The 13,200-nt window shown below is 41.5% G+C and overlaps 1 protein-coding gene across 4 annotated transcripts in view; it reads left to right on the forward strand.

Annotated features, from left to right (window-relative positions):
- The first annotated feature begins 9,275 nt into the window (after positions 1–9,275).
- Positions 9,276–13,200, forward strand: part of FNBP1L (formin binding protein 1 like) — a 118,281-nt gene continuing 114,356 nt past the window's right edge. For 2 of the 4 annotated variants that reach the window (XM_074262723.1, XM_074262724.1), the window contains exon 1: positions 9,276–9,492. In XM_074262723.1, the coding sequence (XP_074118824.1) occupies positions 9,469–9,492 (24 nt within the window). In that variant the 5' untranslated portion in view covers positions 9,276–9,468. The remainder of the gene's footprint in view (positions 9,493–13,200) is intronic. The other 2 variants (XM_074262721.1, XM_074262722.1) reach the window with 1 other exon arrangement.

Raw genomic sequence — 13,200 nt, forward strand, 5'->3', positions numbered from 1 at the left:
AACATTGTGTTGAGGATCCAACTAGAGTTAAACCTATTTTTTCACACTATGTATTTCATCCTTGCTCATGTTCTCTGGAATGCCTTCAGTTTGCTTCCTTCCTCACTGCCCCCCCCCATCCCTAACCATCACCATCTGTCAAAATCTTTCTCATCCTTCAAAGCCCAGTTCCAATACCACCTCTAATGTCCTTAAACATTTTGCATTACAGTTGCCCGAATAGATGTCAAATCTCTCCCCTAGAATGCATTGTTAAGGTGGGGATGAGGTCTTATCAATCAATTACTCAATCAGCAAATATTTATTAAGCATCTTCTATGTGCCAAGTACAACTGGAGATACAAAAAGATAATCTTTGCTCTCAAGGATCTTACAATCTAATTTAGCCTTTGTATCTCTCCTAGAATCTCTCTCAAAGTGCCGAGTTTATTTAGGAAACATTTGTTGATTTGTGTGTAATGAAGTCTCTTCCCTAAGGATCCCCTAGTTGAAGTAATTTCTTCATTCTCAGATCTCAGTGAACTTTATCCTCTGCTCACATAGTTATCAAAGTTTTAAGCATATTACATATCTTATTTTCCCTATACCTAACTCTCTTTTTTTTTTCTTTTTTGAAGTATACTATACTAGGCCCATTTAGAAAAATACACACCCCTTTGGTTTTCTTTTATAATCTGTGCATTTTATTTTATACACTAAAAACCATTACTCTTACCACTGTGTTACAAGAAATGGCAAGCAGACTGATTTCTGAAAAAAAAAAAAAAAAGGAAAATTATAAACTGATGCTAAGAGAAGTGAGCAAAACCAGGAGAACATTCTACACAATGATCAACTGTGAATGACTTAGCTTTTCAGTGATTGAAGACAATCTCAAGGGTCTCATGATAAAAAATGCTATCTACCTCCAGAAAAAGAACTGATGGAGTCTGAATGCACAGGAAGAACAGTTTTTCAGTTTCTTTCTTTTTTCTTTTTTTTTTTTTGCCTGTGTCTTCTTTTACATCGTGACTAATATGAAAATGTTTTGCATGATTGCATATGTATAACCTATATCAGATTGCTTACTGTCTCAGGAAGAGGAAAGGGAGAGCAGGAAAGAATTTGGAATTCAAAGTTTTAAAAAATGAATGTTAAAATTGTATTTAAAATAATTGGGAAAAATAAAATATTTAAAAAAGAAAAACATTATTCTGAGAAGAGATCTATAGATATCATTGGTTTGCCAAAAGGACATTAACCAAAGTCTACAGAAAAAAAAATTATGAACCCCCATAATCTAAGGAGATAAATTGGTCTGTGGTAGATGCTGTAGAATTGCACAATATTCCTTTTGAATATGCTTGGAAAATGGCCCTTCCTACTATCCTGTACTATCCTACTATTCCTTTTGAATGCTTCCTAGACCAAATGTAACCTACAGGGGGAAGAACAAAGGGGATGTAATGAACTGAGTATCTCTGGAATTTTGTGAACCAGAGGTGATTCAGTTGTTGTTTAAATCACATGGAATTGTTGCTTATCATGGTGATGGAATTTCAAGACTGGAACCGAATACTTCATTTTCTGGTTTGGTCAGAAACTGGATATAACACTTTAAAGTTCACAACACACTTTACATTCCCTATTTCATCTGTGCTTAAAAACAATATTCTGAATAATAATAATGATATTTTACAGGTATTTTTATTTGAATTTTACAGAGAGGTTGCCACTGTCTCATAGTCATAAAGATTGTAAATGTCTACCTACCCAAGAATCAAATGAAAGACAATGAAGAGGCACAAAGTAAGCATGAGCAGGCTGACACACTTCAAACAAGTTATTATTTAGGGGAAATGGTATAAAATATATAATACCCAAAAATGTGTGATTGAGAAAACAAACTGGACACCTGATGAAAATTTCTTGATGGACATCCCACATATTCTACTGCTAACCTGATTTCTAGATCAGGCAGCTAGAAAGGATTGTGGATAAAATACTGTACTTGAGTTTGGAAGACTTTGAGTTCAAAATTTTCCTCAGACACTTAGTACCTGTATAATTCACTTAAGTTCTATCTGTTTCCTCATCTGTAAAATGAGAATAATAATAGCCCCTACCTCCCAGACTTGTTGTGGGGATAAAATGAGATTTAATATGCATATTAAATGTTATATACAATATATTATGTGTGTATATCATATGCATGTAAAAACTCTATGTACCACTTTATAAACCTTAACGTGCTAAATAAGTATTAACTATTATTATTGTTGGAGAATATTTTGGGTGTGACTCTTCAAGACTAACCTATTAGAAATCAATTGTGTCAATTGACACAGAGGATGAGTGGGCTTGGATGGGTTATGATAGGCTATAAAGATTAAAAAAAAAAACCCAAAACAACAACAACAAAAAAAAAAACAGCCCCTGTCCTCAAGGATTTTACATTCTATTTGGGGAAACAAATTTGGATCTCTAACACCAAGCATAGTGTTTGGCACATCGTAGGTGCTTAATAAATGTTTGCTAAAAGATTATGTCCTTGGAGGGATCTCCTAACAAAGAAATCATAGATCCACTGGAATGCTGGAGTGTTAATTTTTAGGCAGCTTTATATTTAGAAAGATTCCATGATTCTTCTAAAAGGGACTAGGACAATGAACTTTTTGAATCTGTTGCAAATAAATTTTTAAAAATACCTTTCTATAGATAATTCTGGTATCTCAAAATTTGGTAGCAGTGTTCCAGGAAAGTTTAATTTTAGGAAGGTTTTAGACAGGTTTGTCAAGGTGTTCCAATTATCTAGAGCAATCTGTCAAATATGTTTGCCCCACCATGTTTCTTTAGCTATTAATAGAACCTGGTTCAAGTTAATTCTGAGATTTAAAAAAAAAAAAAAATCTCTTAACCTGTTAAGGAATTTCAGTCTTCAACAGAATGACTACCAGGTCTGTAGTTACATAATAATCAGATGGAAAGGAGCCAAGTACTATTAAAAAAAAACAAAAAAAAACAACAACCCAAAAAGCGAAATCAGTTGCTCCTTTAAACAGATTTCCTCCACTTGATTTAAAGAGAAGTTCCCTTTTACTGCCAAGTTTCATTAGTGCAAAACATGAGGTGCTTAGCCTGAGATCATTAATGACCAGTAGGTTCCCCTCAAAAAAAAAAAATTCACAATTTCCTTTTTGCAATGTGCTACCTTGAACTATGCTCTTGAACTTTGGGATCCATTCCAGCACTTGGTCAGAAAAACTCTTGCCAGTACAGGAAGTAGTGATTGTGATTAACCAGTCCATGTGGCCATCCTTCATTTGAGGAGCATGGATCAGTACTTCAAGGATGACATATTTCCAGTGTAATGTTTCAATTTAAACATTAAAATGCTAGGTATACGTCCCTTGAGTATTTTTCACAGTCATGTCTTAGCTTTAATGGATTGATTCAATTACTTAGATAATTATAAGGTAGAAACTCCCCTTGTAGTTCAGCCTTTGTGAAATAGCTTTCAAAATTTCTGCATTTCTTTACAATTAGTAAGGAGTTTCTTTTGTTTACACCAGAGATTATATCCTGACAGTGAACAATGCTTCTCTGACATTAGAAAATATAAAATATACCCGTATCCAGAATAATACTTTGAATATTTAGACCAGGATATTTAGTTTTGTTTCTTTTTTGGAAACGATTTCTCACCAAATACATACAATTGACTTTGGCACAAATTAAATTCCCAAACAGGTTTTTGATTTATAGTCAGGGTTGACATATTTGGATTAGTGAATTATTCTATATGCCAAAACCCAGCAGTGATGAGCTATGTATATTTGCATCTCATAAAAAAATTCATATAGGGAGAAAAATTGAGACTAAAGAGAACATTAGCCCAATTTTTATAATATGAATTATAAATCATGCGTTAGAAATATATAAATGTGAAGCATGTCTGTGAAAAAACCCCACAAATCTCCAATTTTCAAACATATGCCTAATAGGGAAAATATATTAAGCATATGCTTTAAATGCATTTTCCTATTAATTAAAAAAGACATTAAAATAATTTGAAAGCATGAAGAAAGTCCTGCAGAGAATTGAATTCTTTCAGATTTACTCAGTAGAACTACTTGAAAGTAAAAGAAGAAGAAAATATTTTAGTTAGAACAAATGCTTTCTTTTTGACTTCTGGTTCTTTAGTTAACAATCCAGATAAAGCATTTAGAAATTAGAGACTAGGCAACAAGCTTTTTAACTAACTGACTATTGAAATATGTGTAGTAGCAAAACTGAAGTGAATTTTTTATCATTTTTTATTTTTGCTTTTTTTTTTTTTAGGTATACATATACATTCATCTTTTACATATTTCCACATGAGTCATGTTGGGAGAGAAAAATTAGAACAAAAGGGAAAAACCATGAGAAAAAAAAAAAAAGGTGAGAGTATGCTTCCATCTGCCTTCAGTTTCCATATTTCTTTCTCTGGATGTGAATGGAACTTTCCATTGAACGCCTTGGATTACTGAATTGCTGAGAAGAACCAAATCTATCTTAGTTAACCATTGCACAATCTTGTTGCTGTGTACAATATTTTCCTGGTTCTGCTTGTTTCACTCAACATCAGGTCATGTCAGTCTTTCTAGGCTTTTCTAAAACCAACCTGTTTATCATTTTTTATAGAATAATATTCCATTACTTTCATATACTATAACTTATTCAGTGATTCCCCAGTTGATGGGCATCCACTCAATTTCCAGTTTCTTGCCACTACAAAGAGGGCTGTCACAAACATTTTTGCACATGTGGATCGCTTTTATGGGATATAGACCCAGTAGAAACACTGCTGGATCAAAAGGTATGCACAGTTTGGTAGTCCTTTGGATGTAGTTTCAAATTGCTCTCCAGATTGGTTGGATCATTGCAAAATTCCACCAACAATGCATTAGGGTCCCAGTTTTCCTACATCCTCTTCAACATTTATTATTTTTTCTGTCATTTATAAGTGAATTTTAATAAAGGTATAAAGCCATTTTAAAAATAGAGAATTGGTTTGATAGGCTATGGAATACTCAGATTCTTGGTGGGGGTAGATAAGGGATCTTGAACCCATGATTTCATGGCAGGCCCCCAGTATAGAAACTCCCTCCACTGATAAAGATCAGTCACTCAGATGTAACTTGAAGTCTTAGATTTGAGGGGTAGGCGGAAAGGAGGACTAGGAAACCGTGACTTGATCTGCCCATGGTCACATTGCTAATATGTGTCAGTGGCAGAACTTAAAATTCTGGCTGATCCCAAGATAGCTGCTTCTCTATGAAATTTTATGCAGGCAAAAATTGAAATTTACAATATAGCAGAGACTTGTCAACTTTTCAAGACTTTGCAAAATGGTAACATGTATATTGAGTAAACAAAATACTTAAGAGTTTTATACATATAAACTTAAACTCTACAATATAATATTACCTTCTAATTTTTATATAGAGGAATATCCATAGATCTTATTTTTGCAATATTCTTTGATACTGATCTAATGAACCTATGATGTAATGGACATGGATGCAAAGATCAAAACATATATATTTACTTATCCTATATGACTCATATCTCTCAATTCTGAAAGGATTGTCTCTAGTATGCTTGGGATTTTCCTCTATCATAGGGTCTTGTAATTTAGGCTGCATAAAAAAAAATACTCTGATAACTGGATTTCAATATAACTGGTTTCCTTTGTAATCCTAGGTATTTTAAATGATTCAATGAGTTGGTTTTTTTTTTTTTTTTTTTTTTTTTAAGCACTTAGTACAGTACTTGGTACAATGTAGGAGTTATGCTTAGTCTTCCTCCCCCTTATTTCATGAATTTAAAACCATTGTTCTCAGAAGAAATTCATAGATTTCAACAAATTCCTACAGGGGTCTATGACACAAAAAAGGCTAAGAACCCTTGCTCTATATCTCCTGAAATTGCATGTTGGAGCACACAACTGTCTAGGGTTATCTTTCATTCTTGATACATAATTTACACATCATTTTTCGTCATCATACATCTCTTTGATGACGCCCTTCATACTTCTGTGCTACTTCTGTACAACTCTTTATTGTAACGGGTTTCAAACCACTCATACTCATCATGTGCTTCTCCACTGACCTTTGGGTGACCTTCAACTTTTAACTTTTTAGAGATTGGGATTTCATGACTCTCAGCTGTACAGTACCACTGAATTTCTTCATATTTTTTTCAGTTATAAAAATAGAAATGTCTTCTTCAGGAGTGATGGCTTTCACCTTGTATACCAATTATGCATGGACTTTGTTGAAACATAGTAAATTTTACTATCATAGATTCCTACAAATACACTATGATAACTTGCTTGGAGTTTCTAGTAGGAAAGTGGAATTCCTCTCATAACCTTGACCAAAGAACAGTATTTTTTTTCGGGGAAGGTTGTCCTTTTCTACTGAATGTAAAGTTCTGAGTTGGAAGTGATGCAGGGTCTCTTCAGATAAACTGTCAAATCAACTTAATCAGTCCTGGCATCAATGGGAAGATACTTTCCTGCCTGTAGAAGAGGCTCAAGCCGTAGTACTTTGTATAATATTTAGTTATATGATTCAAAGGAAATAGTTTTGTCAAAAAGGAATCTCAATTGAAGTTAGACTCAAATTGCACTAAGAAATCTATGGTAATATTGGGATAAATGTAATTCTCCCCTCCCCTTCCCTTGGGTTTTCCTTTTGTATGGAAATACATAAAATGTAGTTTGGACATTTATCATCTTTAAAGAGAAAAATATTGTCCTAAAGGTGGATTCCCATTCACATACTCCTAAAAAAAAATTCACATTTCTTTATCTTCCACCAATGTCTGTGTGTAAAGCATGATTAGAGGTTTTAGAAGACAGTAAATTTTAGATTATACAATTCAGTGAGCCGGCATAGTGCTGTGGTTTATACTAAAATCTCTGATTCAGTAACTTAGTTAAGATCCATGTTAGGATTGGTCTAGTTTCAGCAGAACTAACACTCTTTTTGGTAAAGATTAAAAGTGGAAATGGAGAGCGGTCATGACAGTGAAGTCAAATGATTCAAAGTGCACACAGAGGACTCGAGTGACATTTAAAATAGTGGAATAGGAAAGAATCAAGCATGTAGCAGGAAGTATTAAGTCAGTGCTCCATTACTTTTCCTTTGAATGATACACTTGGAAATTTTAAAATGTGTCATAGCCCACTTGGAGAAGGAGATGGTCCTGTTCATCCCAGTAGAGGGCACAAGATTCAGCACCTGGGCTACCATGGAGAGGAGCTCAGATCAGGTATAAGAAGCCAAGAACTAAGCTAAATTTAAGGAAGCATAAAGAGACGTGTAAGTTAGGTAAGCAGGTGTAGTTAGGGTGTTTTTGCAGGTAGGGACATGAAGGGGTACAGCTTGCTGTGAAATAACTTTAGATCCTCCATGATGTGATTAAGCTCTTACTGGCTTCTCCCCTCCCTCCTCTTGTTGATACAGTGGTCAGGAAGTCCTGGGCTAACTAAACGGGTTGCAGTGTCATTTTCTTAGCAGGGATGTAATTAATACTAGAGCTTACCAGGGAGTTGCTGCCGGGACCAGTTAAACTAGCTGAGAGTAGTTAATGATTGTTCAGAGAGGTAATACCTCGGCCTCTAAGGTTGCAGATAATCCAAAAGTAGGAAAAAAATTAATAAAATCCTAACTGCAGAAGACGCTTCATGGACACAAAGCTTAATTTATATGCTCCAACAGGGGTTCCCAAACTCCGGCCTGTGGAGATCAGGCGCTGGGAGCGTTTATGTGACGCGTCGAGTTATGGCAAATGGGCTGAGGGGCGGACAGACTGTCTGAGGGACAGCGTTTGGGGACAGATTTTCTCCTCACCACTCCATCGCCTTATCAACCTGCTTGCTGTTGGAGAAATTGGTAGGGCCGTGGTTCTGAATCTTATTTCACAACACAAGGTGGACTTTTGAAAAGGGGATTGATTTTCCTTGTATAGAATTCCATATAGAACTTCTAAAATTAGAACATTTCACTTAAAAAAAAAAGACCACAACCTGATACAGAGTTCAGGGCTATGTTCGCTTTTTTTTTTGTCTCTGAGTTTGCAGTTCATTATCCCTCAGACACAAACATACTGGGATAAAGGACTAGGCTGAGGGTGGTAGGTGCCTTTAAGCATGTACAAGAAGCTTGCTAGAATGACTGAGGCCCCCTCCTGCCCTGGATCCTCCAGGTGCCGCAGGGCTGGCCCCAGCCGCGGCTCCCACGCCGAGTTTGGGGTTAAGAACTCCGGAGCTCTGACCCAGCCGTCAAGGCCGCGAATCCACAAGGCTGAGGAAACAAACCACAGCTCTGGCCAGAGCCGCACTTAGAGGCTTTAAGTGTCCAAGCGTGGCCCTGGGGTAACTTATTGGTGGGACCATTCCCTCCCAGTTTTCCCCATCAGGGGGGACGGTGGTAGACGTTATAAACGCATATAAAAATAAATTAAAAACCATTTTAAGCCTTCGGGTCTGGTTGTGTGACCAAGGCCAAGTCACCTAACACTTCTGAACCTCGGTCTCCTCCTCTGTCGCCCGCAGGAATAGCCGGGTACATATCTGAAAACGTTTTGTAACCGAGGCTTCGGACGGCTCCCAGGAGTGGAGGATGGGGGCAGGGGGTTTAACAATCCGGGGGAAGCAAGGGAGACGTGCTGCCCATTTCCGAGTAGTTTAGGCCTCCTATGGAAACCCCATGAACTAGGAACTTCGGGGTGGAATTTGCACGATGAACACTGAGGCAGGTGAGAGCTGCTCCAAGGGAAGCCTGGAAACCTCGAGGGGCCTCGCGGGTCAGGTGGGGGGAGGGCAGTCCTTCCTTCGCAGCCCCAGGACGGCGGCCTCCTGCGGAGCCCGGGCATAGAAAACACGCAGATCCCGGGAGAAGCCGCGCGGGCGGCGGCGCATACGCCAAAGCTCGGGGCGACCGCCCGCGGCTTCCAGCCGGCGCTTTTCTCCGGGAGGTGTGAAGGGTGTGTGGCTGCCGGCAGCCCGTTCGGAGCCCGAGAGCGGAGGGTTCGGTGCGGGAAAAGCGGCTTTGTCTTCCCCGTCTTCCGTCTCCCCGGCAGGGGTGTGCCCTGAGGACACCACCACGTCCCCGAGGAGCGCGGCGGCGCTCCGGGCGCAGCGGGCTCCGGGTCCGACGCGGCGCGGGTCCACCCAGATCCCGGCGTGCACCGCGGCGCTCCCGCTCCATCCCCCTCCCTTGCCTCTCCCCCTCCCCGAGCACCAGGAGGCGGGGACGCGGCGGCGGCGGCGGCGGCTTCTTCTCCAGTCTGGTCTCGCTCGCTCTCACTCACTCACTGGGGAGCCTGGCGGCGGCGGCAGCCTCGAGCCGGAGGGAAGGACCGACTGACCGCCCCGCGAACGAGCGGCTGGACTGACCAGGCGACCGACTGACCGCCCGAGGCGCCGCGAGTTCCGCCATGAGCTGGGGCACGGAGCTGTGGGTGAGTGCGGGACGAGCTGCCGACGGGCGCGCCCCCTCCCCTCCTTTTCCTTCCTTTCCGCCGCACCGGACCGGGAGCGCGGCCCCCTGCTGGGCCCCGGACGGCCGTGGGGGCGCCCCTCACTGGGCGGGGGAGGGTCCCGCTCTCTTTGTGTGCAGCCCCTCCTCCGAGCCCCGCGCTCTCCGCCCGCTGGGGGTCCCTTGTGTCCCCGACCCCGGCTTCCGCTGTCCCTTTCCCCTCGTTCCCGGGCCCCATCCTGGGGGGTGTGCCTCCTCCCCGTGCTGCCCCTCCCCTTTCCCCGCTTCTTGCCCCCTCTCTTTTGGCTCCCTCTTCCCTTCGCCCCCTCCTCTCCTTGCCTCCCGCCCCTCCTTCCTCCCGTCGCCCCCCTCCTCGCTCCATCTCGCTTCCTTCTTCCCTTCGCCCCCTCCTCTCCTTGCCCCCCTTTCTTTAGTCCCCTCCCGCGTCCTTCCCTTCCTCCCTCGCCCCCTCCCCTCGTCCCTTCACCCCATCTTTTCCTCCGCACACCCCTTTCTCCCTTCCCTTTGGGGCTGGCCAGTGCCGGGGTTTCCTTTGTATCTTGGGGCTGCCTAGAAGGGGAGGGGCGGGACCCTATTGTCCCGAAGGAGAGGTGTTTGTGTGGGCGGGAGACTCTGCACCTTCCTCCGGGGGAAGGGGCGAAGGCGCTGGGTCCCCCGCCCCCCAGCCCAGGTGGGGGGCGCAGAGGGGGCGCGCGGCTTTGTTACGGGGCCGCTCTACACGCCCATTCTTTCTTCCTCCGCTGCGCGGGGCTGCCCGGTCGCCGCTCGGGGGCTTTGCCTCCCATCCTCCCTGCGGCCGGGCCCGCCGGGAATCAGCATCCGCGGGGGGTCGGGCGGGTGGGGTGCAGGTGAGCCACGCTCCCTCGGGCGCCGAAGAGAGCTCTCGGATTGGGCTGCGGGCCCCTCCTCTTTCTGTCGAGGCTGGCCGCGCTAGCTCTGGGGGCTCGTTGGGGGCCTTCTCCCGGGCGGGGGGCGGAGAGCGCTCCGGCCCCTCCCCTTCTGTGATCCCACCTGTGCAGCCTGCCTGGGCTCGGGGAGGCGCGGGGCGGAGTGCTCTAGGGCCATTGTGTCCCGTCGTAGCGCCGAAGGAGAGGCTTCTTCCGCGGAACAAGTGGCTTCTTTAGAGCGGCCGTGCGCTTCCAGGGAGGAAGTTCGCCGGGATCCGGCCTGGCTGGGAGTGCGCACCGAGCCGTGCCCGCTTCTCCCTCCGCTTGCACCGGCCCTCTTTCACCGCGGGTTAAAATTATGTGCGACCCCCCTGACAGACGAATGGCAGTTTGAGGAGGAAGCTGGCCAATTTACCCAAGAGCAAACTGCCGTCCGGGACTCGGATGAACGTTTTCCTTACCAAATTTTTTTTTCAAAAGGAAAAGTAATAAAGTATTTTGTTCCACATTTAAGGTTTTCTTAAATTTTCGTAAAGAACATGTTAAAAATGTCTATCTTCTCCCTTCTCTTTCCAAAATAACCTGTTGGGATTTAACCTATTGAAGGAGTTTTTCATTAGCTAAGAACAAAATTCTGGTTTTGATTACAGTTTCCCCTGAAATGGAAAAACTCCCATGTACGTTATACAATTATGTGAACATTTTCTTTTGTGAACCATGCTGACAGTAAATGACATAAATTTGGAAAATAGTGAGAAACAATCTTTAATTGGATGTCTTATAAAAAAGCAAAACTTCGTTTTTTCAAAGCCTTAGTGGTTTGAGGATGATTAGGAGCTGTTCAGTTTTGTAAACTATATAAACTAGAACCTGGGATTCTATTTTACTAGAATTTTAAGTATTTTTGAATCAGACTTTAAATTATAGAATCAGATACTTTCAAGAAATGTTTTACTGTGCCTGAGATATAATGGAAACATGTAGCCACTCATGCCCTTAAGAAAGATGAATTTGGGGGAATATTCTTAGAAATTTTAGATTTATGAGCTTTCATTTACAATCATAAGAATGACATTTTAAAAAGATTTGAGTTGGTATTTCATTGGGAAATGGTGAAATGTAATCTTTGATATTTATTCTTAGGTGTGTGTACTTGTTTTTGTTATAAAGCTAATATTCTTTATAAAAAGTGAGAGCAAAGTAACTAGTAGAACCACTTAGTGGTGTGTTAGCGCCTTTGTCAGAGGCACCTGGGTGGGCCAGGGGAGAAAGGAGCTGACCTGGAGTCAGGAAGATCTCAGTTCAAATCCAACCTCACACATATAAGCTAGGTGACCCGGGGCAAATTACAACCTTTTTTTTTTTTTTTTTTTCTTTTTTGGTCTGTTTCCTCATCTGTAAGATTCTGGCAAACCACTCCAGTGGTTCCCACCAAGAAAACCCCAAATGAGATAGTGAAGAGTTCAGACTCAACTAAACAACAAAAATACTTTTAAATAATCATGCTGCTTGACAGATGTTTGTTGAATAAATGCTTTGATCTATTATCCTTTGACTTTTGCTAAAAATGGAATTCTAATTTTTAACATCATATAGAGAAAACAGTGTAGTTTATAATCTGTACACTCTTAGGCTCTGGATCATGTAACCAGTGTGGGAGTCAAGACTTATACCTAGCTTTTCCTTTGAGACTTTTTCCCCACAGAACTCTGTTGCCTCTCTTTGCATACCTTAAATCGCTATAAAAATAAATGTTCAACAGACTCTTGCAATAATTCAGGTAGAAAGTAATAATTCTAAACTAAGATTGGTAGTCATGATATGGTAAGTAGAGAAAGAAGGTGGTGAGGAAGGTTATAAGGTTGATGTGACTTGGCAACTGATGGGATGTAGGAGCCTAAGAAAATAGAAGTCAGAGATGGTTTTGAAGTTTGCAGTTTTGGAACATAGGGATAATATTTTTTAATTTAATAGTTTTTATTTACTAGATATATGCATGGGTAATTTTACAACATTGTCCCTTGCAAAACCTTTTGTTCTAATTTTTCCCCTTTCCTCCCACCCCTTCCCCCATTGGGCAGGTTGACCAATACATGTTAAATATGTTAAAGTATAAGTTAAATACAATATATGTATACATGTCCAAATAGTTATTTTGCGGTACCAAAAAAAAAATCAGACTTTGAAATAGTGTACAATTAGCCTGTGAAGGACATATATGCAGGCGGACAAAAATAGAGAGATTGGGATTTCTATGTAGTGGTTCATAGTCATCTCCCAGAGTTGTTTCGCTGGGTGTAGTTGGTTCAGTTCATTACTGCTCTGTTGGAACTGATTTGGTTCATCTCATTGTTGAAAATGGCCACGTCCATCAGAATTGAGCCTCATATAGTATTGTTGTTGAAGTATACAACGATCTCCTGGTCCTGCTCACTTCACTCGGCATCAGTTCATATAAGTCTCTCCAGGCCTTTCTGAAATCATCCTGTTGGTCATTCTTACAGAAAATAATATTCCATAATATTCATATAACATAGGGATAATATTAACAAAAAGGAGTCAGGAAGATCATCACTAGTCCTGTAAGGAATCAGAGAAAGAGGGGAAAGGGGTGTTCAGAAAGGACTAGTGTCTGATGTGAGGGCTTGCTGAGCTCTTTTCGAGCTGCTCATCTACTTTTGGTGTCCCTTGTTACCCAGCTCTCACTGCTACAAGAAGTTATAGCAGGCCTAGTGGCTGCACCTTGTAAAATTAGACAGGCTGAACCAGGTTGAAGTTAAGTG

This window comes from Sminthopsis crassicaudata, chromosome 4, assembly GCF_048593235.1.
Source record: "Sminthopsis crassicaudata isolate SCR6 chromosome 4, ASM4859323v1, whole genome shotgun sequence".
Taxonomy (NCBI): Eukaryota; Metazoa; Chordata; class Mammalia; order Dasyuromorphia; family Dasyuridae; genus Sminthopsis; species Sminthopsis crassicaudata.